Raw genomic sequence first — 24,961 nt, 5'->3', positions numbered from 1 at the left:
ATGGTAAAGGTGTAGGTTACAAGTACACAGATTGGTGAGAGACTTGTATGTTTTATCTCATAATACTTCACAATAAATAAGAGTGTTGTTCTTTGGTTGAATTATATGGATTTTTCAGCATATTGAACTATTTAGTTTATTGAAACTAGAGTTCTTTTTAGTGGTTTGTAACCTCATTCAGTGTCACTAGGGTTCAAGATTTTAATTTTGACAATCTTAAGAATTTTCGATTATGGCGGTCGAGGATTAGTGAAGATGGTTAGTAGGTGTTCGAATGATTTCTCTTTTGCCGTGCGAGAGCATGCATGGTCTAGTTTAGAGCACCTCATTCTGCTTCTTCTTAGCCTTATCAATATTATATTTATTATTCTATTATTATCTTATCGTTCAATTTTATTATTACTGTTGTTTCTTTTACTTTGGTTATCTTTACTATTTTTTATGGCAATACTTTTCTTTCCTTATGTATTTTCATCTTAGTTTTTTTTTTTACTCTTGTATTCTTCAAACCGGTTTCGAACGCGATTTTCTTGAGCTTAGGGTCTATCGGAAACAATATTTCTACTTCACAGAAGGTAGATGTAATGTCTGCATATACTCAATCCTCCCCAAACCTCACCTATAGGGTCACAATAGGTATGTTATGGTTTTGTAGTATTTGGTTTCTTAAAAGGCTATACTAAAATCAAACATAATTAGACTCGGTACGGTTCGGTGTTTCTCTTTAGGGATTTTCTTTTATTCCATTTCGATTTGTTGGGTTCAGTTTGTTCCATTTCAATTTTATCGAATTATGAACATCAAATTCATTTTTCAGTAATTAAAAGATGGCACCAAAGCAGCAAGTTGGATATCCTTATTCAGAGGAACTAAAATATACATCAAGGGAGGAAATTATAGAGAAAATAAAAGAGCAGATGGAGAAGCATGCCTAAACAAGATAGAGACATGATTTAGGCTAAAGAAAATAGTTCTCTATAAAAACAATGCAATTCTTGATTTTTTCGACACGTTAAATATTAATCATCATTATATATTTTAAATTTATCACATTATATTTGATCTCTAAGTCCGTATATAAAATCCCGCTAATGGCATAATATTAATCATATTCCAAATAGTCAAACTAGTAAAGGAATACCTCAATATCTGATTTCTTTCCACGATTGCAAAATTGGACAGGAACGAACTACTTGCCAATGTTGATGGTATCATAAATCTCCACTCACAAAATTAGAAAGTACTTAAAAGTTTTTTTCTTTTATATAAGACATGCATGATTATAAGAAGCCAAACACAAGCAAAATTGAACAGTTTCTGGGCATGATTTTTTCACAAATCAAGGCTATCTTTTTGTTATGCATCTCTTCTTTTGCTTTTTCACAAGCACAATGTAATATATTTCTTGGGCAAAAGTATGAGATTTATGTATGGAATGCCCTCCCAAATACTCCTCTATACTATGGGTACATTGTGCATCTGAAGACGATGATATAGGGTACCATAATATTGCTCCAACAACCAATATCAAAAAAAGGGTAACTCGGTGCACAAATAATTCCGCGTTTACATAGGGTCTCGGGGAAGAGCTGCACCCCAAGGGGGTGTGATGTAGGCAGTCTACCCTGATGCAAGCAGTAATGGTTGATACCACAGCTCGAACCCATAACCTATAAGTCACACAGAGACAATTTGACTGTTGCTATAAGGCTCCCCTTCAACCAATATCAATTGGTCATTTCATGTCAATTGGTCTAAAACTATGTTTTTTTGGCCAGTTTTGGTGGAATTCTAAGGAAAAAAGCTTTTGAGGTATTCAATGAAAAAGATACGTGTGTTAAGGATGCACTTAGTCCTGCCCGTGCAACTGTTTGTCAATGGACTGTCAAGGAAGATGGTATTTATTTGACTGATGGTCAAGGTGTAGGTTACAAATATGTTGATTGGTAAAAGACAATAGTTTATTTGTTCGTTATAGTTCATACAATTAGAATGCTGCAAGTGTGACTTGTTAATAATGGCTACACAACAAAATTACAGAAGTACAGTATCTACATAAATTCTTCCAGTGATAAAACGTCTAAAATCAGTATACTGAGTTATTTTCTTCTACTTTCTATCATCTGCCTTTCCGCTTCTTTTGTGTTCCTGCACAATCCGCGCAAAACCATTTTCCCTTTGGCTGTTCTTTGAGGCCAACACAACCGTAGTGGAACCACTCTATTTTGCACTGTTGAAGGAGTAATCAAATTTTTAGCAAAAGTTCAATCTAATCAAGTTTTAAAAGATAATTGATAAAACTTGGTTTAGTACATACATTAGGATTGTCGCAAGCAACCATTTCACCATAGCTAACTTGATTGCAGAAACAATATGTTGGTTCATTTGGATCAACAGGTAGATCCAAATCCATTCCACTTGGTGTTGCTGCTGCTGCTGCTGTGGCTGTAGCTGCCGCTGCTGTTGCAAGACGTGTTCTGCGGAAGAAATTATTCCCTTTAACACAAGTTTAGTCTGTACTACACAGGGACATAGATATACAGTCACACGACATTTTATCATTCAGGCAACCAGAAACTGAACCTTAATGGAGAAAAATGTGGAAACTTGCAAAACTAACACCAATAGTGAATTAAGCTGGTTCAGTACCAAAGGGAAGCCATTTTGTCCAAACTAATGCATCAAACAATTTGTTCCGCTTACACTTAATAAATCTGCATCTTTTAGAATGCTTCCCTTTCTAGTTTCTGCAGCAAAACACCGGACATGACTTTCTGTATTAATTTGCACTCATTCCATCATATAAAGGTAGGAATTATAATCCCAAGAGTTGCACCCAGGGCTCTGGTTTAACTGTAAAGGCAGTACAGCATGGATGTGCGGTAAGGAAGAACTTTCTAACAGAGGAACGCGATTGGCTGGTTTTAAGAACAAGCTTGAATGTCACGAGCTTGAAACCTAGTTGTTGAAATAACTTTAATATTTAAGTGGAGAAGGATAAAGGGTCAGGTCCATTGCCCACTATGTTTTGAAACTAAAATAGTGGATTTCTCTACATTGTAATCCCAAAGAGGTTAAACACAGTTGTTCCTCTGTCAACTTAGGAAACCCCTCACTTAAATCAAGAAAGGCCTCAAAGAAATGTAATTAGATTCAATGATTATCATATACAATTAGAGGATGAACAGAACAATACCCTTAACCACTTCCTCGAGAAACTAGCAAAGCCGAGTACAAGCTACGCAACCACAGGTGATATAACTTGAGTTGGAACGGCAGGTGAATTTTTGGAAAAATGTTGAATAAGCTAAAAAGTCAGTTTTTAAGTATTCTGAGCCCCATCTCTTGAGAAGCACCAAAAATAGGTTTCTTAAGCCACTTATTTGCAATAATGAGTATCTAGCGACCCCGGACCAGTCTGAATTACAGTTCCTTATATCAACACTTAAGACACCTATTCCCCATCCTCATGAACGAACTTCTTTTACATCCTAACAGAAGACCATAAAATCCTATATAGGGAAGGACCTAAGCACCCAAATAATTTCCGACTCTACCTAACAGCCTATATTATTGTCAGCCTGAACTTTTAGAAGAGTCGACGACTCAAGAGTACAAGGCAAGATAACTTGGTATACCTCATTATTTACGTCAATATATTGCTAATTGTGAAAACAGAGAAAATAAATAGAAAAGAGAACTTATCTTAATTCTCTGTGAATAGCATATTTTGCACTTAGTCACTGGGAGGACGTTACGTCCCCAACAAAATGGAGGGGGGGGGGGGATTGAGGAGCACGCCTATGGAGGAAGAAAAGGATGGAATGTTCAAAGGGGATGGAGGACTGAAAATATCATAATTCCTTTTGAATGTGGACTTTGGAGGAATATTATGAAAGGAAGCGGAGATTTCATCAGCAACATAACCTTCAGGGTAGGGGATGAAAGCAGATCAACTTTGAAGTTACAAGTGGCCAGGGCCGACTTAACCCTAAAGGGCTTTAGGCCCCAAAACAGTTTAGGTTTCAAAATTGCTCAAATTATATGTAAGTATAAAATTATGCACTTATTATTAGTAGTAAAAATGAGTCTTTTTAATTATTTGTTGTCAAACTTTCACAATCCATTAAGCACAAATTTCCAAAGTTTATGCTACTATTTAAAATATGATCAAAGTAATTACAGTTGAAAGTTGTAGCTAATAAACATTGCAGTTAAATCCTACTTCTTTTGTCTAATTCACTTAAACTTGAATCAATCTTGTTTGCGACTTTGACTTTGTACTATTTTCCTTCAATTCTTTGAGTGGCATTGCAAATATTCAAGGGCAAGCTAATTAGACTATCAAATGTTCAGATTTGAAAAAAGCAGAATGTTTCTTAAAGCATAATAGTCACTATGACATTCATGGATTCAACTTATATTTTGGAATTTAAAGTGCTAAGAGAAATTTTACAAGTAGAAGATAATATAATAATTGACATACTCAATCAGGTCAAGTCTTTGTTCTTCTTTTCATAAATATTTTATTGTTTAAAGAATAATTTAAACAGTTTCTGTAATCATTACCTCAGTTGAAAGAAAATTTAAAACACTAAAATCAATAAGATCTTGGTTAAGATCAACACTATCTCAAGAAAGATTACAGGATTTGGATATAGTCAATCAAAAAAGAAATTGATTATTAAAAAAAGGAAATTCATTACTTTACATTTTAAGAAGTCATAAGGATAAACTCCAAATAAAATATACAAAAAATCTATTGAACAAAATTAAGGCCTTTTTCAATTTTGGCTTTGGGCCACATATTCTATAGGGTCGCCGCCCCTGCAAGTGGTGTAGGAAGTGACTTTTAGACATCGCCGAACATGTACAGTATCTCAAGCAGAAGGAGATGACGAGAGAAGATTCGAAGGGTACGAAAGGGAGAAGTTCATTGAGACGTAAGGGTTAGGAAGAACCTTCAGGACTAAGAAGTAGTTGGATTCTAAGTTACTCGGACTCGGCAATTTGGGCACCGTACCTGTGTCGACACGACACTAACATGGGTAAGGGTATGGGATCTGTGTCGGATCCGGTAGACAAGATCCGGTGTGTTGACCAAAATTTTAGGGAAAATTTTGAGAATTGATTTCCCTAAGTAAAGGCAAGTGGTACAAATCTCTTTATATTTTTTATTGTACTATCCCATGAAAAGTGGTGTACTGAACTTTCTTATCGAAAAAGTGGGGTACAGAGTAAACTTTCTTGTCAAAAAAGTGGGGTAGTGAACTTTCTTGTCTAAAAAGTGGGGTGGGGTACAGAGTGAATTTTCTTGACAGCAAAATACATCCTTCCTATCTTTTCTCGTACCTACTTTCCCTCCAAAAGACCAAGAAAATGGACAAAGAAGTCATTCTCTCTCTCTGCTCATCTCGACTTTCTGTGACCAAAACCAAAAAAATTCAAATTTTTTTCTTCATCCAATTTATAGCTATATTTTTAGATTTTTAATTTATTTTTTGCCGAATCCCCGCACTCGTACCCGTACCTAGATCCGTATCCTCGAATCCTAAAATTTAGATCATGAAGAATCCGACCTTTGGATCCGTACCCGTGTCGGATACCCGTACCCGAGTCCGAGTAACTTAGGTTGGATTGCAAGACCTGGTTGAAATATCTTGCAAGTAAAGTACATTGGCAAAGTAGGCATCATACGCCAGCAGCCAGTAGGTCGACGTTACATTGGTCTTTACACAAAGTCGTAGAGGCTCTAACACCATATGAAAATAGAAAAGAAACTTGTCTAGAATTGGATGGTGAATAACATAAATGAAAGCTCCTAATAAGTAATGTAGGTTACATGAAATAGGAAAATTTAAGCTGAAGAAATAAAGAAAGTTCAGGCTACAGTAAGTTTCCTAAGTAAAGAAAGTTTAGGCTAAGAAAATTTCCTGAATACTAAGGGTGTGTTTGGTATGAAGGAAAACAAAATGTTTTCTAATTTTCCCATGTTTGGTTGGCTTAAATGTTTTGGAAAATATTTTCCTCGTGAACTCATTTTCCTCCAATTGGAGGAAATGTTTTCCCTATCATGAAAAGGGAAAACATTTTCCAAAACTCCTTTTCAAGATTTCTCACCATATTCCTCATCCCTACCAACCCCCACCAACCCACCCCACACCACACCCCGCCCCGCCTAACCCCCCACCCCACCCTGCCCCTACCCTCGCCTCAAACCCCTCTTAAATTGAAATATTGTTAACGGAAAAGGGCCAAAAATGCCCCTAACGTATTGTAAATGATTTAAAATTGTCCTCTTTCTCCCTATTGGGCCATAATTGCCCTTGTTGTTAGTTTTAATTCTAAAATTGCTCCTCCTTCCACCTATTGGACCATAATTGCCCTTAATGCTAATTTTTAGGTCTGAAGTTGCCCCTAATTTGATAAAATCTGATATGAAATATGTGAGCTTTTAAATTCTCTTTTCGTGTTTAGTTCAATTTTGACAACGTAAAATCTGTTTGAATGTCTCCTTTCTTTCTCTTGATTATATAGTTGAAGGATTTTTTTCGTTATTACTCCTATCACTATATTGTAATAACTAGTGATAGAATAGTTACACAATCAAAAAACTATTCTATCACTAGTTGGCTAAATCACGCACCTGTAACTAGTTCTATTCAATTTTTTGATTGTGTCTGCTCCCTAGTGATAGAATAGTTTTTTAGTGTATATGAGTAGACACCATCTCTCTAAACTGCAATCTTTTACCTGCATCCGTCGGATGCTTTTAATGAATTCTCCTTACTTCATCAAAAAAAAGAAATTTGACTACGTAATCACAAGATATATATTATTTCAAAACAATGTTGATATGTAGGTTGTAGATTACCTGCAACAATTTGAATTTTCTTCCTGAAAATTTGAATACTAAATTATCTTTAGTTATCTTTTTACTAATTAGACATGAGTGGGTTGCTCTAGTGGTGAGCACCCTCCACTTCCAACCAAGAGGTTGTGAGTTCGAGCCACCCCAAGAGCAAGGTGGGGAGTTCTTGGAGGGAGGGAGCCAAGGGTCTATCGAAAACAGCCTCTCTACCCCAGGGTAGGGGTAATATAATGACCCAAAAGGTCATCTTTAAATTTAATAATTAATTATGTGTTCTAAGATCTTGAAAAGCACTATTTATCATTCATCGACTTGCGTGAGCAGTCCGTATAATTTTCCGAAAAGTTTTCATATGAAAAATTGATTAAAATGTGAAATAGAACCTTAAAACTCAACTGAGTTGACTTTGGTCAACATTTTGAGAAAACGGACTCGGATCAGTGTTTTGACAGTTCCAGTAGGTCCGTATCGTGATTTGGGACTTGGGCGTATGCCCGAAATTTAATTTGGAGGTCTCTAGCTTGAATTATCGCCAGTTGGCGAAAACTAGAAGCCTAAAGGCTTAAAGATTTCAAAGTTTGACCACAAATTGATTTTTATTGATATCGGGGTAATAATTCAGTTCTGAAAATTTTTATAGCTCCGATATGTCATTTATGACTTTTGTGCAAAATTTGAGGTCAATCGGACTTGATTTGACAGGTTTCGACATCGAATGTAGAAGTTGAAAATTCTTAAGTTTCATCAGGCTTGAATTGGGGTGTGATTTGTGATTTTAGCGTCGTTTGATGTGATTTGAAGTTTCAAATAAGTTCGTTTGATGTTGTAGAACTTGTTGGTGTATTTGGTTGAGGTCCCGAGGGCCTCAAGTGAGTTTTGGATGGTTAACTGATCAAAAGTTGGACTTAAACAGCTGCTGCAATATTTTCTGCTGGAAATTTGGGGGCAGAAATCGAAGGCCGAAGACCGAGGCCAAGGATCGAGGCCGAGGGTCGAAGGCCGAAGACCGAGGCCTAGGATCGAAGGCCGAAGATCAAGGCCCGGGATAGAAGGCCGAGGATCGAAAGTCCAGGATCGAGGCCCAGGATCGAGGGCCGAGGGCAGCCTGGACATAACTGTAAGTTATAAAGCAGGGGACTTCGTCCCATTTTTCATTTTTGACAAATTGGAACTTGGGGAGAGGCGATGTTTGGGCGATTTTCACGGGAAAACATTGCGGCAAGTGTTCCTTATCCTATATTGATTATATTTCATGATTCCATACTCATTTACATCATGAATCCGTAAATTTATGGAAGAAAAATTATTTTTTTATAAAATCTTTCAAAAAATGTAAAATTAAGATTTGAAGGTCAATCAGGTGTCGGAATTCGATAATTTTTGTATGGTTGAACTCGTATTGGAACGGGTGTTCGAATTTCGTGAGTTTTTCCGGAATTCGAGAGGTGGGTCCCACTGTTGATTTTTTAGATGAATTTCGGATTTTTAATCCGGAAAATTAGTAAATTCATATGGAATTAATTCCTACGATTTATATTGAGTATATTGAATTGCTTATGACTAGATTTGAGGATTTCGGACACAAATTCGTGAGGCAAAGGTTTATTGGATTCTTGAATTTGGTTGCAAAGCGAGGTAAGTGTCGTGGTTAACCTTGACTTGAGGGAATAGAACCCTTGAATTATTTGCTATGTGAATTTCATGTGTAACGAGGTATAGGCAAGGTGACGGGTGCCTATACTTTGTCAAATTAATTGTTTGCTTAATTATTTAAACATCTTAAATTATTTTAAGACACGAATTAATCGTTAAAATAATTGTTTCACTTATATTCCTTGTCAAATATTAATTCTTGAATTCCTGCAATAATTGTTACATGCTTAATTGATTTATGTGTCTTAATTGCTATTTGACGTTTTGCATAATAAATATTAAACTGCCTATTTTATCCCTGATTTCCTCAATTAATTGCTACTTGACATTGTTTGTCTCATAACTAAATTATAATTATTGTATGTCTTGATGCTTAATAGTTTCTTATTGAACGTGGTATTTACTGGAGTATTTCTAATACATTTAAGAGTTGTTAAAGTTTATATGGGGGATCGGGTTGCACGCCGCAACAGATTTATTTAGAGTTTATATGGGGGATCGGGTTGCACGCCGCAACAGATTTATTTAGAGTTTATATGGAGGATCGGGTTGCACGCCGCAACAGATTTATTTAAAGTTTATATTGGGGGAACGGGTTGCACGCCGCAACATAATTGATTGAAATGAATATATTATGGGATCGGGTTGCACGCCGCAACGGAAACTGATTGAAATAATAATTGGTTATGACTGTCGAGTTGGCTTCAACTGTTGAAAAGAGACACTTGTTTCATTTCTATTATTGTTGTTATTATTATTATTGCGTACAGGTTATTGTATGTGACCTGCCTTAGCCTCGTCATTACTTCGTCGAGGTTAGGCTCGGCACTTACCAGTACATGGGGTCGGTTATATTGATACTACACTCTGCACTTCTTGTGCAGATTTCGGAGTTGGTCCCAGCGGCGTACTGCAGATTTGCTCGGATACAGCTACCAGTGGAGACTTGAGGTATAACTGCACAGTGTTCGCAGTTCTAAAGTCCCATTCTATATTATCTCTGCGGTGTATTATATTTCAAACAGCTTGAATTTTATTTAGACCTTTATCTGTATTATTCTAGAAGATCGTGCACTTGTGACTCCAGTTCTGGGATGGTATTGAGATATCGCGATTATTATGAATTATTCACTTTATTTCAGACCTTACTTCCGCATTTGTTTCCTTGTTATTAATTAATTTAAAATTTTGTTAAAATGGCTAATTATATTCTAACGTTGGCTTGCCTAGCAAGTGAAATGTTAGGTGCCATCACGGTCCCGAAGGTGGGAATTTCGGGCCGTGACAGGTAAGGTTTGCGTACACACTACCCTGCCCAGACCCCACTAATGGGATAATACTAGGTTGTTGTTATTGTATTTTTTTACTAATTATTTGTTTTCTGTTCTTGACATATTGTAAGATCAATTCACTAGCCTATATATTACAAAAAATGTCTTTTTTTTAATATAGCTTTTTTTTTGTTTACAACAACCCAGTGTAATTCCACAAGTGGGGTATGGAGAGGGTAGTATGTACGCAGACCTTACCCCTACCTTCAAAAAGGCAGAGAGGTTGTTTCTGAAAGACCCTCAACTTAGGAAAGATAAAAGGAAGGGCAGCAGCAATCACACCAATTCTAAAACAAGAAAAAAATACAAAGATACAAAACTAAAACTAAGTATTGTAATCATAAGGCCAAAACGAAAGCAACGACAAGTAATCACATAAATCAAGAAATACGAAAATATATAACTAACGCTAACTCATGTACTAAAGCTACTGTTATAGACAAGGACAACGCTATGCGACCTATTCTAACCCGTTACCTTTATTCTCAACCTCCACACCTTCTTATCCCCGGTCATGTCCTCAGTGAGCTGGAGCAACGTCATATCTTGCCTAATCACCTCTTCTCAATACTCGTCGGCCTACCTCTACCTCTCCTTAGGCCCTCCAGGACCAACCTCTCACACCTCCTCACAGATGCATCTGCGTCTCTCCTATTCACATGTCCGAACCATCTAAGTCTCGCCTCCCGCATCTTATCCTCCACAGAGGCCACGCCCATCTTATCCCGAATAACTTCATTTCTAATTCTATCCAGCCTGGTATGCCCGCACATTCATCTCAACATCCTCATTTCAGTCACCTTCATCTTTTGGACATGGGAATTCTTGACTGACCAACACTCAGCCCCATATAACATAGTCGGTCTGACCACCGCTTTATAAAACTTACCTTTAAGTTTAGGTGGCACATTCTTATCACACAAAACACCTGAAGCGAGCCTCCATTTCATCCATCTCGCTCCAATATGATAAGTAACATCCTCGTCGATCACTCAATTCCCTTGTATAACTGACCCAAGATATTTAAAACTCTTTCTCCTAGGGATGACTTGAGAGTCAAGCCTTACTTCTCCGTCAACACCCTGAGTCGTCCCACTGAACTTGCACTCCAAGTACTATGTCTTGGTCCTGCTCAACTTGAAACCTTTAGACTTCAGGGTCTGCCTCCAGATCTCTAACCACCCATTAACACCACCTCGGGTCTCGTCAATCAGAACAATGTCATCTGCAAATAATATGCACCACGACACCTCCCTGAATATGGCGCGTCAGCGCGTCGATCGCCAAGACAAATAGAAATGGGCTGAGGACTGACCCCTGATGCAACCCCATCATAACTGGGAAGTGTTCCGAGTCCCCTCCTACGGTCCTCACTCGAGTCTTAGCTCCACCATACATGTCCTTAATAACCCTAATGTAAGCAACAGGAACACCTCTAGCCTCCAAACATCTCCACAGAACCTCCCTTGGCACTTTATCCGATTATTATAAATAGCGCTCGCCTCAGCGCTAATAGCGTGAGGCGAGGCGAGGCGAGACAGTGTCGCCACAAAGCCTCTGTTGCGTTGCGTTTCGAAATAGCGCTCGCCTTTGCCTGCGTGGCGAGAGGCGACAGTGTCGCGAGAAGCGACCATAGCGTCGCCTTTTGTTTTTTTTTAAAAAAAAAAAGAAAAAAAGCAAAGACTCAACAAAAAGGGTCGTGATTAGGGCTTGACAACATATCTTCTTCAACTTGAACAAAACAACAGAGCTTCTTTGAGACTTTGACGTTCTAAACTCGCGAGCCATCGTCTTCTTCTTTCAGAAGCTTGAGGTTCCAGCCATTGAAAGTCCAGGTATGCTTCTTCTCCTTTCTTCTTTCTTCTTTTTTCTTTCTTCTTCTTCTTCTTCTTTCTATTTTTTTCCTCTGTTTTTTGTCGAAAAGAACAGAAACAGAGGTCTGTTTTCTGCTCTATTTTTCGAGCAAAATACAGAGGTTTCTTCTTCTCCTTTCTTTCTTCTTTCTTCTTTCTCCTTCTTCTTCTTCTTCTTCTTCTTTCTATTTTTTTTCCTCTGTTTTTTTGTCGAAAAGAACAGAAACAGAGTTCTGTTTTCTGCTCTATTTTTCGAGCAAAATACAGAGGTTTCTTCTTCTCTTAACAGAAAGAGAGGTCTGTTTTTGTGCTCTATTTTTTTGGTTCTGTTTTGGCAAAATAACAGAGGTTTTGAAGCTCTGTTTTTGCAAAATTACAGAGGTTGTTTCGAAGCAAACTTTCTGTTTCTTTCAGGCCCCTTTTTTTTTTTTTTTTCAATTATTGACTTATAGTCTCTTATAGAGTAGAATTAATTGCATATTGACTTGATAATTTTTTTTTCAATAAAACAGCGTTGAAATGTCATCCGATAGTAATAAACGAAATGATATAGCTTGGAATTATGCTATACAAGGCTCATCAAGATCCGCAATTAAATGTGTATTTTGTGAAAAAACATATAATGGTGGGATAACTCGTCACAAGCAACATTTGATAGGTGGAATTTAAAAATGTAGTACAATGTCCCCTTTGTCCGCCCGAGGTTAGGGAGGAAGTAAAAGCGTTTGTTGATAAGAAAAATGTGACAAGAACTCAAATGAATTTTGAAGCATCGGTGAATCTAATTGATGAAGATGATGAAATGGATGAAGATGGTGAAATGAGACCTCCCCCCCAAAAACTCATAAGATATCTTCAAATAGTTCTAGTGGGTCATCCACGACGGCACGTACAGTGACAAAAGGTCCTCTCAATCTTTATTTCTCGGCAAAACAACAAGAAAAGGGAAAAGGTGAAGAAGGTCTAGGTTTAGAAGCCAAGAAGATTTTGAGAGACCGCGCCGTAAGTGCCTTTGCAGCATGGATGTATGATGCAGGGCTTCCTTTCAACTGTGTTAACTACAAAACTTTTGATAAATTCATTGAAGCTGTAGGACAATATGGCCCAGGAATGAAGCCTCCTAGCTATCATGAAGTTAGAGTAACTCATCTTAAAAAAGAGGTGAAGAAGATAGACCAAATTATTGAGGAGCATAAAGTGGAATGGAACAAGTTTGGATGTTCCATTATGATGGATAAATGGACAGCACGGAATGGAAAAATGATCATAAATGTGTTGGTGAACTCTCCAAGAGGGAGTGTTTTTCTTGAATCTCACGATGCTAGCAACTCTTCTACGGATGGAAGCAAAATGTACAGCTTGTTTAGAAAGACTATTGATAAAATTGGAAAGGAAAATGTTGTACAAATTGTTACAGATAATGCTAGTGAGAATGTTAGTGCGGGTAGGATGATGGAAGCTATGTATCCACACATTTATTGGACTCCATGTGCTGCCCATTGTATCAACTTGATGTTTGGTGACATATTCAAGGAAAACCCATATGCTTCAGGTAACTTTAATATAGTTATTTATACTTATGTCCTATCCTATTAAGTATTAACTATAAAATTGTTATTGTTACTTTTACAGTTTTCACTAAGGCCGTCAGGGTATATTCTTACATCAGTCAGAGGCCGTTGTTGTTGAATTTGATGAGGAAATTCACAAATGAAAGAAATTTGGTGAGACCGGCCAAGACTAGATTTGCAACGGCTTTCTTAACTTTGCATAGTTTTTACTTGCAAAAGAAAAAATTGAGAAAGCTAGTTCTTTCAAATGAATGGAAAGATAATAGATATGCAAAGGAAGTTGCGGGAAAAGAAACTGCCAAAGTTCTTATTTCTCCATCATTCTGGAATGACGTCGTTCGGGCTCTTAAAGTTGGTGGTCCTTTGATTAAGGTACTTCGTATGGTGGATGGGGAGAGAAAACCACCAATGGGCTATCTTTATGAGGCTATGGATAGAGCCAAAGAGACTATTGCAGCGTCATTTGAGGGAGATGTTAGAAAATATGAGAAAGTTTTTGAGATAATTAATATCAGGTGGGAGAATCAACTCCATCGACCTTTGCATGCAGCAGGCCATCTTCTGAACCCGGGATTATTTTACAAGAACACTAGAGATGAAACTTTGGCTTCAGAGGTGTGGATTAGATACCATGCATGTCTTGAGAAGTTGGTCCCTAATTCAGCGACGATAGATCAAATAGGGGAGGAGTTTGGTAGGTACTCACAAGCAGAGGGCCTATTTGGTTTACAAGCGGCCATTAGAGCCAGAGACATAAGGTCGCCAGGTAACTAACTTTAATATAGATATCCTTATAACTTTAAATTAATTTATTTGATTTATACTTATTAACTTTTAAAATATTTTTCTATAGTTGAATGGTGGAAGCAATTTGGACATCAAACTCCAAACTTGCAAAAGTTTGCCATCAAAGTACTAAGCCTAACTTGTAGTGCATCTGGATGCGAGAGAAATTGGAGCGTATTTGAGCATGTAAGAAGTAGATTTATTATATTAATATATTTTATATTGTATTATTATTAGTATCGATTAATTAATCTAAACAACTTATGCGCAGATTCACTCCAAGAAAAGGAATAGGCTTGAGCTATCGCGTCTCAATGATCTAGTGTATATTAAATACAATAGAACATTGAGGCGACGTTATGAAGCTCGCGATACCATTGATCCAATTTTGTTGGACAACATTGACGAGGCAAATGAATGGTTAATTGGAGCCCCCCAAAATCATGAAGATGAACAAGTGTATGAAGGAGATGATCTTGATTGGGGTACTGTTTCTATGGCGGTTGGAGTTGAGGAGAATATCTATGGTCTTAGAGGGAGTTCTTCAAGTTACAAGGGAAAGGGAGTAGCAAGTTCAAGCCGGTCCCTAATTGATGAAAACTCCGAGGATGAAGAAGATGATAGCCAATATAATGCTAACATTCATGAAGTTGTAGAATTTGAAAATCTTGAAGAAGAATAGACGTTGCTTGTTTTAGACTATTAGACTTTAGTTTATGAATCTACTATGAGTCTATGACTATCTATTGAGTCTTTAATTTTTGAATGATATATTTATTAATATATTATTGTTATTGAGTTTTTAGTTATATGTATATAATATTTTATGTTTTTGTATAAATTGTCGCTTCACATCAAAAAGGCGAGCGCTTCGCTGCGCGCCTCTCGCCTCAGTGAAGCGGGCCCTCGTCGCTATTTGTCGCCGCACGCTATCCAAAACACTGCTTTATCGTAAGCCTTCTTTAAGTCGATGAACATGTAAATCCCTCTTCCTCTCCCTATATTGTTCCATCAACCTCCTAGCAAGATAAATAGCTTCTGTAGTCGAACGACTTGGCATAAATCCAAATTGGTTCTCAGAGATATCCACAATCCTCCCCAACCTCAGCTCCACCGCCCCAGTGTTATTAAAAGCGCACGCTTCTCGCTTAAAGCGCAGAAGCGAGGCGAGGGGGCTATGCTTTTCTGCCCTAAAGCGCGACGCAGTTAAATAAGTGCACGCTTCACCTTAAAAAGTGAAAAGCGAGGCGATGAAAACAAGCGACAAAAGCACGCTTAAGCGATTCCATCGGCTGACTAGGGTTTTTTTTAAAAAAATTGCTTCTTCCAAACATCAGTTGTTACGCACACTTCTTCCAAACATCTGCTTCTCTACTGCAAGCGACGACTGCCTTCGACTTCTGCTCTTCAGGTAAGTTTCTCTTCTTCTCTAGTTCTCTTCTTCTCCATCAGTTCTTTCTTCTCTTCTCTTCTCTTCTCTTCTTTTCTTCTGCGACGACTGCCTTCTACTTCTGCTCTTCTGATTTTCTCTTCTTCTCTTTTTCTTCTTCTTTTCTATTTTTTCAGTTCTTATTTCTCTGTTCTTGTTCTGCCCTGTTTTCTCTTCTCCTTTTTTCCATTTTCTGTTGTTCGTATGTGCTCTGTTCACTGTTCTGCATTTTTTTTTGGTTGTTCTCAAACATGTGCTCTTCTGATTTTCTCTTCTTTTTCAGTTCTTATTTCTTTGTTCTTGTTCTGCCCTGTTTTGTGTTTTCTCCTCTCCTATTTTTCCATTTTCTGCTGTTCACTATGTGCTCTGTTTTCTCTGTTCACTGTTATGCCATTTTTTAACAGTTCTGCATTTTTTTTTGTTGATTGTAGTAAATTCAATCTTATTATTCAATGGCATCAAGCCAAAAAAAAGATCCAGCTTAGGCGTATGGAGTTGCAATTGGCAGTAGCACAAAAGTGCAATGTATCTTTTGTCAAAATATATATAACGGTGGAATACATCGTCACAAGAGACATCTAATTGGTGGTTTTAGAGATGTCAAAGAATGTTCACAGGTTCCGGATTCTGTTAAGGATGAAATTAGAGAGTATGTTGCGAAAAAAAATGAGATAAAAAATCCAATGAGCCATGGAGCATCTATGATTAATCTTTTTGACGAAGATAGTCAAATGGATGAGGATGACCTTGAAGTCAATGATATATCAATGAGGCCACCTCCCTCAAAATCTCAAAGAAAGAATTCAACAAGTGGAAGTGGATCATCCACCGGTAGCAATGTGAAAGGTCCTCTTAATCTTTATTTCTCGCAAAAACCAAATGATAAGAGAAAAGGTGAAGATGTTGACTTAAATTCTTGTAGGAAGAGTTTAAGGGAGCGCGCTGTAGATACTTTTGCTAGGTGGATGTATGATGCGGGGCTCCCTTTTAATTGTGTAAATTACACCGATAGTTTGGTGAATTCATTAAGGTTGTAGGCCAATATGGCCCAGGAATGAAGCCCCTACCTATCACGAAGTAAGAGTTCCTTGTCTAAAAAAGGAGGTGGAGAAGACAAACAAGATTGTCGAGGAGCATAAGGTGCAATGGAAAACTTATGGTTGTTCCATTATGATGGATAAATGGACAACAAAAAATGGAAAAATGTTCATTAATGTTTTGGTGATTTCTCCGAGACGTAGATTGTTTCTTGAATCTTATGATGCTAGTGACTCTTCAACCGATTCCAATAAAATGTACAACTTGTTTGAGAAGACAATATTGAAAGTTGGAAAGGAAAATGTTGTTCAAGTTGTTACCGATAACGCAAGTGAGAATAAAAAAGCGGGTGACATGTTGAAAGGAGTTTTCCCGAATATTTTTTGGACTCCTTGTGCTGCACATTGTATCAAATTGATGTTTGGCGACATTTTCAAGTTAGCCCCATATTCTACAGGTGAACAAGTGGTTCTAATTTTCTATTTTAACCTTCATGTTAATTGTTTATACTTATTCACTATGAAATTTGATTTCCTACAGTTTTTGCTAAGGCGGTCAAGATACATTCTTACATTAGTCAGAGGCCGTTGTTGTTGAACATGATGAGGAGATACACAAACCAAAGAAATTTGGTAAAATCGGCTAAGACAAGATTCGCAACAGCTATCATGACTTTGCATAGTTTTTACTTGCAAAAGAAAAATTTGCGAACCTTGTTCATGTCAATTGAATGGAGTGAGGGTATCTATGCAAAGGAAGCTCTTGGGAAAGAAGTTGCGAGACATATTGTTGGTCCATATTTTTGGAATGACACTGTTCAAGCACTTAAAGTTGGTAATCCTTTGGTTATTGTACTTCGTTTGGTGGATGGGGAGAGAAAACCACCAATGGGATACATTTATGAAGCCATGGATATGGCTAAAGAAGTTATTGAGAAGGCATTTGTTCATGATAAGAGGAAATATGGGAAAGTTTTTGAAATCATTGATGAAAGGTGGACGGTTCAGCTTCATCAACCTTTACAAGCAGCGGGGCATATTTTGAACCCCGGATTCTTTTATACAAATAACGAGAACAAGACTTTAGATAAAGCAGTGTGGAAGGGGCATCATGCATGTGTTGCGAGGTTGGTGCCAGATGAAGCGATGCAAGACAAAATAGGGGAAGAACTTGGGTGTGTATATGCAAGCCGATGGAATACTTGGATTAGCTTCGGCCATTAGAGCCAGAACCAAATTGGCACCAGGTGAGCAAGTTGTTTCAATTGTTTTTACTCTTTAGAGCTTTAACTTTTAAGTTATTAACTTCTAAAATAATATCTTTACAGTTGAATGGTGGATGCAATTTGGTTATGAAGTTCCAAACTTGCAACAATTTGCTATTAGAGTTCAAAGCTTAACTTGTAGCTCATCCGGATGCGAGAGAAATTGGAGTGTTTATGAACATGTGAGAAGCTATATTACATTATTACTAAATCAAAGTATATCTCAATTGTCCTAAGTACTCCTCTTAATTACTTTCTACAACCTATATGCAGATTCATACTAAGAAGAGGAATAGGCTTGAGCTAAAGAAACTCAATGATCTCGTGTTCGTTAAATATAATAGAACATTGGCTTGTCGTTACAAAGCTCGCAATATCATTGATCCAATTTTATTGGATAACATTGATGAAGCAAATGAATGGTTAACCGGAGCCCCCCCAAAATCATGAAGATGAAAGAAGTATATGAAGGAGAAGGCCTTACTTTTGGTCATGTTGCTATGGCAAGTGGAGTTGAGGAGAATGTTTATGGTTTTAGGGGAAGTACTTTAAGGAGCAAAGAAAGAGTTTCTACAAGTTCAAGTAGAACCCTAATTGATGAAGCCTCCGATGAAGAAGAAGATGACCACCAATATAATAACTCGAACATGATGACACTTCAAGAGTTTGGAGATCTTGTTGAAGAATAGGATGTTGCCCCTTTTTTCGGGCATCTTTGTTGTCCTAAAAATGACATTAAATAACCCAGTGAGCCACTCCAAACCCGCCCTACCCACGCTCTTCCAAAATTCCACGGGATCTCGTCAGGGCCGTCGCTCTCCCCCTGCTCATCTTACACATAGCCCTCTCAACCTCCTCAGCGCTTATACTCCTACAATACCCAAAGTCCCGACGACACTCAGAGTGTTCTAAGTTGCCTAGCTCAATGTTCCTATCCCCCCTCTTAGTTCAAGAGTTTATGGAAGTAAGCCTGCCATCTATGGCGAATCAGTGTCTCGTCCAACAAAACTCTGTCATCCTCGTCCTTGATGCACTTCACTTGGTCCAGGTCACGGGCATTCCTTTCTCGCACCTTGGCTAACCTGTACAACTTCTTATCCCCTCCTCTGGCTCCGAGTTCTTCATACAAGCGTTCAAATGCAGCGGTCTTGGCCGCAGTAACTGCTAACTTCACTTAAAGCCATCCTATACCGCTCCTTATTCGTCCTCTTCGCCTCCTCGTCCACGCTCTCCAGAAGCTTCAGATATGCCACTTCCTCTATAAATCCTTTATAACCCAAACTAGATGCTATGACCAAATAAACAATTAACTATAACAACCTTCAATTTTAATTGAATTTCATTTTACAGTGAACAAGAATAACAGATAAATAGATCATAGCACAATCGTAAAAGTATTTGGATTAGGTAATCTAGAAGTTCTATCCTTAGAGGTTTAAAAACAATACTCATCAAGATTGGGTACACGCGTGTCCTAAGACTAGTTTAATTAAAAGGCTTACATATTCCAAATCAGCTTTTATTAGGAGGGTCAATTTCAGACTTAAAAGTAACATTAAGGGCAATTATGGTCTAATAGGTGGAAGGAGGGTAATTTAAAACTATTTCCAATACGTTAGGGGAATTTTTAGCCCTTTTCCAGATTATTAATAGTACTTTCTTTTCATATTATAAATAGGGTATTTTTTTTTCATTTCAACAAATGAGTATTTTCTTTTCATGATACAAAAAAAGTATTTTTTTCATTTTAACAAAAAAAGTGCTTTTTCATGATGTAGAAAAAGTATTTTCTTTCATTTCAACAAATGATGTAGTAAAAAGTATTTTCTTTCATTTCAAAAAATTAAGTATTTTCTTTTCATGATGTATTTGGAGGGGGGAGCACATAAAACATGAGGACTTGGGGGAAAGGGGTGAGAAAAGTAGCATAAAAAATATTTTCTACTCTCTGACCAAATACTAGAAAATATTTTCCGGAAAAAGTTTTTCACTCACCAACCAAACAAGGGAAAATAAGTGATAAAACCACTCATTTTCCATGAAAACATTTTCCATGGAGACATTTTCCTTCATACCAATCACATTCTAAATTCCAAATTATGAGGCGACCAAATAGAATAAACCATACTATTAACCAATATATATTCTAACTTTTAGTAACATTGATCTCTTGACTTTCAACACATAATCAATTTATTCTTTAAGATGATTGAGGCTTCTTATTAGATTTCCATTTCAAATAGGAAATGATACTAATTAAATAAATAAAGAATAAGCATCCGCAATGTGCAATTAGCATTAGGAATGGTGAAATATGATAGAGATATATCACTCACTTCTTACGCCCTCCCTTACCCTCACCAGACCTTCCAGATTTGCCATTATTTGCAACAGTGGTAGCAGGAGTTCCAGTAACACCAGCAACATCTCTTTCTGCATAAAAGAGAATCCATAAAGAGAAAGTTGTTCAACAGTCAGAGAAACGAGTAAGTTTGGACACTGTTCTTGGTGAGGAGATGAGTAAGCCGATACAAACATACCTCTCCGGAGCTCTTCATCAAATTTTTTCAAGTACTGATCGAGCTGCTGAATGTGAGCATCTACCTGTTGCAAGAATTTTCTCACTAATTGCCATAAGGAGTTAATTAATGACAGTTTGTTTGATGTAGAAAAAGGATGTTGTTCCCAACATCCCTACCAGATCATATGCCTGAGAAGCTAATGCAACTTTCTCATCAGCAATCCTGATTGCATGCTTTTGCTCATCCAATGCATCATCAGAGAATTTGATTAGTGAAGAGTCTGGTGTCACGTTACCAGCTTTAATACGCTGTATCATATCCTCTATTTCTTTCTCACAACGTTGTTCATTTTGCCTCTGGACTCCTGTTCAGGGGAAAAGAAAAGCACTTTCTTAGTAATAATGCCATACACTAGGCAACGAAGAAACAACATACACCACTAACCTACTGTGCTCGTGTCGGGCTACTAACACAGCAATGCTAAATACTACTGAGAATCTTACAAAATCACCCTATATTCCCTTCTCCAATCAGGAGTATACTTATGATCATCTTTGCATTGTAAAACAGAACGAAGGGGCGATATGGCTAATTGCTGAACCAGTTGAACACTGGCAATCAGAATACCAAACAATTACTCTTTTGTTCTGCAATTTAACAATGATATACCACTGAAGCTTCTACTAAACTAGGTAATGGCAGTAGTAGACGTTCCATCAGATATAGTGCAAAGGGACTACATGAAGGACTATACACTACAATAAGCTGCCTGTCGCATTGTGCCAAAGATGGCTCCTTATTCCACTTAAAATACATAAACTTTCCAGATTCAGAATGCTAGTGGATTATCAATCGACTCAATACTGTACAAGTGTACTTAATTAAGCACAATACAATGGAAAGTTGGAAAGCAACTAACTTGCATAACAGTCCAATAATATATAAAGCTTTGCACTATAAGTAATACCTTGCAGACTTTTATCTAAATCACGCAATAAGGCATATTTCCTCCGTAAATGGTTCGGAAGAGCTTCTATATCTGAGACAATGTAATCAATATAGCAACTTGTTAGAAATCAATGCAGAATCACACAGAGGAATTAATTAATCCATAATTAGTAATGCATCACACTTGCATAGACAATACTGAATATCATGCTCGAAACTAGAATAGGTTCAGCGTTTCGCCTCGCTTAGGCAGCATTTCAATTCAGGCCACCAGGAAAGTAAGGCATGCATCATATCACTAATGGATTCTGTCATGAAGTGGGCAATACTAAATAATAACTACTTCACTAAGTTATAATTTTTTTTCCATTTCCTTTTTAAATATAATTATTTTATTGTGTTATATAGTTTTTTAATGACGGTGGTGTCCGCCCCAGCTTGTGCACACCTCGACTATTCTATCGGGTACCTGCTACCTTCCACCAACACAAATTGCATTTAAAGTTATTATTCTAAAATAACTTTTTAGTTTTTTATAATTTTCTTCTCCCCGCTATATTTGTGCCTTGCACATAAAGCCCCAACAGACATTTGCAGCATATATGCTAAAGTTATTTGGAACACTAAATTTATCAATCGAAATTATTGTCCGTATTTACACATTGGAAATGTGTACTAACATTAAATAAAAAATTGTTAAATCTGAAAATAATGGCAACCCTTTACCACTACATTAAGGAAAACAGAAAACGCTATATTCGATTAATCTATAAAACAGAAATAGGAACAGATAACAAATATTCAAAAAAAAGGTATGGTAAATGAAACTTTAAGAACTAAAATTCAGACTTACTGGCTTGAAATTCATCGATGAATGACATTTTCCGGAGAAACTTTATATTTTAGAGGAACATTTGAAGATTCGGTTAATTGCATGAGAATCTTCCCGCCAGCGACGATTTGTTCGTTTTGAGTTTCAAGCCCTAATATAGGATCCGATTCCGATTAATACTAGGACATTTATGCCCCTAAAGTTTCTTTATTTTTACTTTGGGATAGTTTCACTTTAGTCCTCCTGAGATTTCTGGAATTTGTAAATCTGCCCCCTATGCGATTTTTATTTTCAAGAGAAATTGTGTTTTTGCTAAAATTGGGGGTTTTGTTTGTAATGATTAATGAATCTCTAGTATATTTGGCATTTAGGAGAAATGCCCTATACTTGTAAAATTTTGCATTTTTGCTCACTTAATTTCTTAAGTTTTTTTTTTCTTTTTATTATTTTCCTACTATTAATAAGAGGGAGTTTGAGTTGCCTCCGGTAAGCAACTGAGCTGCATCCGGTTTCAATACGGGTCATAAGGGTATTTATGTTATTTTATTAAAATAGTGCAATACTATTGGCTGAAAGAATTGATTACTGACCGTAGCTCCAACAAAAATAATTCATTGTGTTGACCATTTTGCCCATCTTTTGACATGCTATTTTAGCTAGAGTCCTACACGTGACATCAGCTGCCAAGTTATATTGGGCCCACAAGAATGATGGAGTTCACTCACAAGTTTGCATTTACTTTTTCTTTTTGCCTATTGATTTAATTCATCAAAATTTAATTCTAAAAATGAAGGTTGAACTTCAAAGGTTAAGAGTTTTTCAATTTCTGTTAATGGCCTATTGAAAAAAAATTAACTTTTTGATTTGTTGAGCCTTTTAAATAATACACTATATTGCTATAATCAAACTGTACAGAAAACGTTTTATGGAGGTTTTTGACTTTTCCGTATTTTAACTAGCGATGCAAAGTTGGTATGACAACATAATTGAATTTAATTTATGTATACCATATGTGTTACATAAAATTATAATAAAAGAGAATATTTAAAACATGAGAGCTAAAATGTCAAAAGAAGCAACCCGTTAGGAGAAATGCACATATTTTCTCATTTTATAGTAGTTTTCATAGTCATATCTGGTTAGGAACTTAGGTAAGAAAATGTAAATTAATATGTATTTTTAAAAATCAAAAATGAAAAACGTTTCAATCAAGATAAAAGGGGTTATCTTTGTATAATTCTCTCCTAAAAAGTAACACGGAAGATAAAAAAAAAACTCATTGAATGAAATAAAGTCATTATGCCAGGTGGCATGTCACAAATAAGCAGTATACTAAAATTGAGCAAGTAGCTTCTAATAAGCATGTTGCAGCTCTCCTAATTTTCTCCTCTTAATGTTTTTACAACACATCTATAATAAATAATCTGGCATGATATGGAATGAAATTGATATGTCACTTGACATTAAAATTTTAGGTTAGCTTTTGACATGAAACTAAAGCATTTCATAATTTTTCAATTGACACAAAGGAAGTACATAAGTGAACATTATAAAATAGCTAACATTTACACAACGAATATCTCTAAATAAACTAAAGTTATCTGCCTATTCAGTCGGTCTAACCAACAATGCACCATCTAAAACTCAAAATAACAAGCACAAATACAAAAGAAGTTAGTCATGGTTAAATAAGAACAGTCAAACTAAGCTAAGAAAGTATTTGGACAGCTTGTAATCACTGTTGAGTTATAGAACGAGACAACAATCGGAATTTAACCCTCCGGTGAATTAAAAAAAGGATTTACTAGTATGGAAGGAAGGGGGAAGGGGTGGGAATTGGACAAAAATCAATTTTAGCCTGCAGTCAAAACTCATTATACCATGTAGTCGTAAGAGTATATAAAATTTATATATTTTTTATATATAACATATATATATATATATATGATTTTCGACTATTATTTTGAAAGCGGTTATACAATATTATTTTTATTTTCGAGAAGGAATTCGTAAATGAAGAATCGAACCTCCAGCTCGTAGGTGGAAGTCTGGGCAGCCCGCCAAGGATGTTCCAATCCTTATAAGATTTTTCTTTTTATATTGTTCACATTTACAAAAATAAAAAAGATATCCAATAAAATTAAAAGTTCCCTTCATCCAACTCTGCCTAATTATGGTCAGGATTAAAACTTAAGTATGATTTATTTGTTACGCTTTCTTGAATTGAGCAAGTAAAAATCAATCTTATAAAGTGTAATATAATGTATAATTGTTCTACTAGTAAAATCTATTTGCATGCATATCATTTCGAATTTGACATGGTAAGATTCTTGATCTTATAAAAGTTTAAATCCGATATTATCATGGTGTTTCTTAAAAAAAAAAAAAATAAGCATAGGTTTTGATAATAATAATCTTCGATTCCCAAAAGTTTTTTCTTTATATGTACTAGATTATATATAACTTGAGGAACAAAAAATTAAAGAATTGATCTTTGAAATTTCGTGTTTCTCATTGTGTTCTTGAACAACAATTCCAATCAGCTTCATCAATTCTGTTCTCTTCATTTGTATTCTCCTCCGAATACAATAATAGCTATAGCAGATCAAGAAATGTACTAAATGAAAAAAAAAAAAAAAAAAAAAAAAAGGAGCAAAACTTTAGTATTTCCTTATAACATATTTTGCTCTAGTGAGATGATAAGAGTAAAAATAGCCATTACTATTTAGACGAAACTTCTCTTGACCCTTTAAATATTTATTATTTATTTATATTGGAACTTACCTTTTGTAGTAGTTCATTTTTTTTGTTTTCAATTTGGTGTACGATATTTATATTGGAGTCCCGACTAATTTGGATCCGT

The 24,961-nt window shown here is 36.3% G+C and overlaps 3 protein-coding genes across 6 annotated transcripts; 2 read left to right on the top strand and 1 right to left on the bottom strand.

Annotated features, from left to right (window-relative positions):
* Nucleotides 1–1,924: 1,924 nt before the first annotated feature.
* LOC104103580 (PHD finger protein ING1-like) lies at nt 1,925–22,279 on the bottom strand. 3 transcript variants are annotated; one of them, XM_070185867.1, is made up of 7 exons: nt 22,120–22,279; nt 21,286–21,357; nt 20,495–20,682; nt 20,337–20,400; nt 20,133–20,229; nt 2,318–2,477; nt 1,925–2,230 (listed from the first exon to the last, which is right to left on the bottom strand). In XM_070185867.1, exons 1-7 carry the CDS (start codon nt 22,145–22,147, stop codon nt 2,120–2,122), a joined length of 720 nt encoding a protein of 239 aa, XP_070041968.1. In that variant the 5' UTR covers nt 22,148–22,279; the 3' UTR covers nt 1,925–2,119. The 3 variants fall into 3 exon arrangements, with proteins under 3 accessions (XP_070041968.1, XP_070041970.1, XP_070041969.1); XM_070185869.1 differs by having other exon boundaries at nt 20,152–20,229; XM_070185868.1 differs by lacking the exon at nt 21,286–21,357 and having other exon boundaries at nt 22,120–22,262.
* LOC138899452 (uncharacterized) lies at nt 12,136–14,874 on the top strand. Its single transcript, XM_070185866.1, has 4 exons — nt 12,136–13,260; nt 13,341–14,045; nt 14,133–14,251; nt 14,337–14,874. The coding sequence occupies exons 1-4, from the start codon at nt 12,732–12,734 to the stop codon at nt 14,745–14,747; spliced, it is 1,764 nt and encodes a 587-aa protein (XP_070041967.1). The 5' UTR covers nt 12,136–12,731; the 3' UTR covers nt 14,748–14,874.
* LOC104094307 (uncharacterized) lies at nt 16,738–18,233 on the top strand. Of its 2 annotated transcripts, none has more exons than XR_011411085.1 (3): nt 16,738–17,778; nt 17,860–17,978; nt 18,070–18,233. XR_011411085.1 is itself a non-coding variant. In XM_033655647.2 (3 exons), the coding sequence occupies exons 1-2, from the start codon at nt 16,788–16,790 to the stop codon at nt 17,753–17,755; spliced, it is 885 nt and encodes a 294-aa protein (XP_033511538.2). In that variant the 5' UTR covers nt 16,738–16,787; the 3' UTR covers nt 17,756–17,778; nt 17,860–17,959. The 2 variants fall into 2 exon arrangements, 1 of the variants encoding a protein (XP_033511538.2); XM_033655647.2 differs by lacking the exon at nt 18,070–18,233 and having other exon boundaries at nt 16,738–16,989; nt 17,073–17,778; nt 17,860–17,959.
* Nucleotides 22,280–24,961: the final 2,682 nt, after the last annotated feature.

This window comes from Nicotiana tomentosiformis, chromosome 9 (genome assembly GCF_000390325.3).
Source record: "Nicotiana tomentosiformis chromosome 9, ASM39032v3, whole genome shotgun sequence".
Taxonomy (NCBI): domain Eukaryota; kingdom Viridiplantae; phylum Streptophyta; class Magnoliopsida; order Solanales; family Solanaceae; genus Nicotiana; species Nicotiana tomentosiformis.
This window is presented reverse-complemented; position numbering and strand designations above follow the sequence as displayed.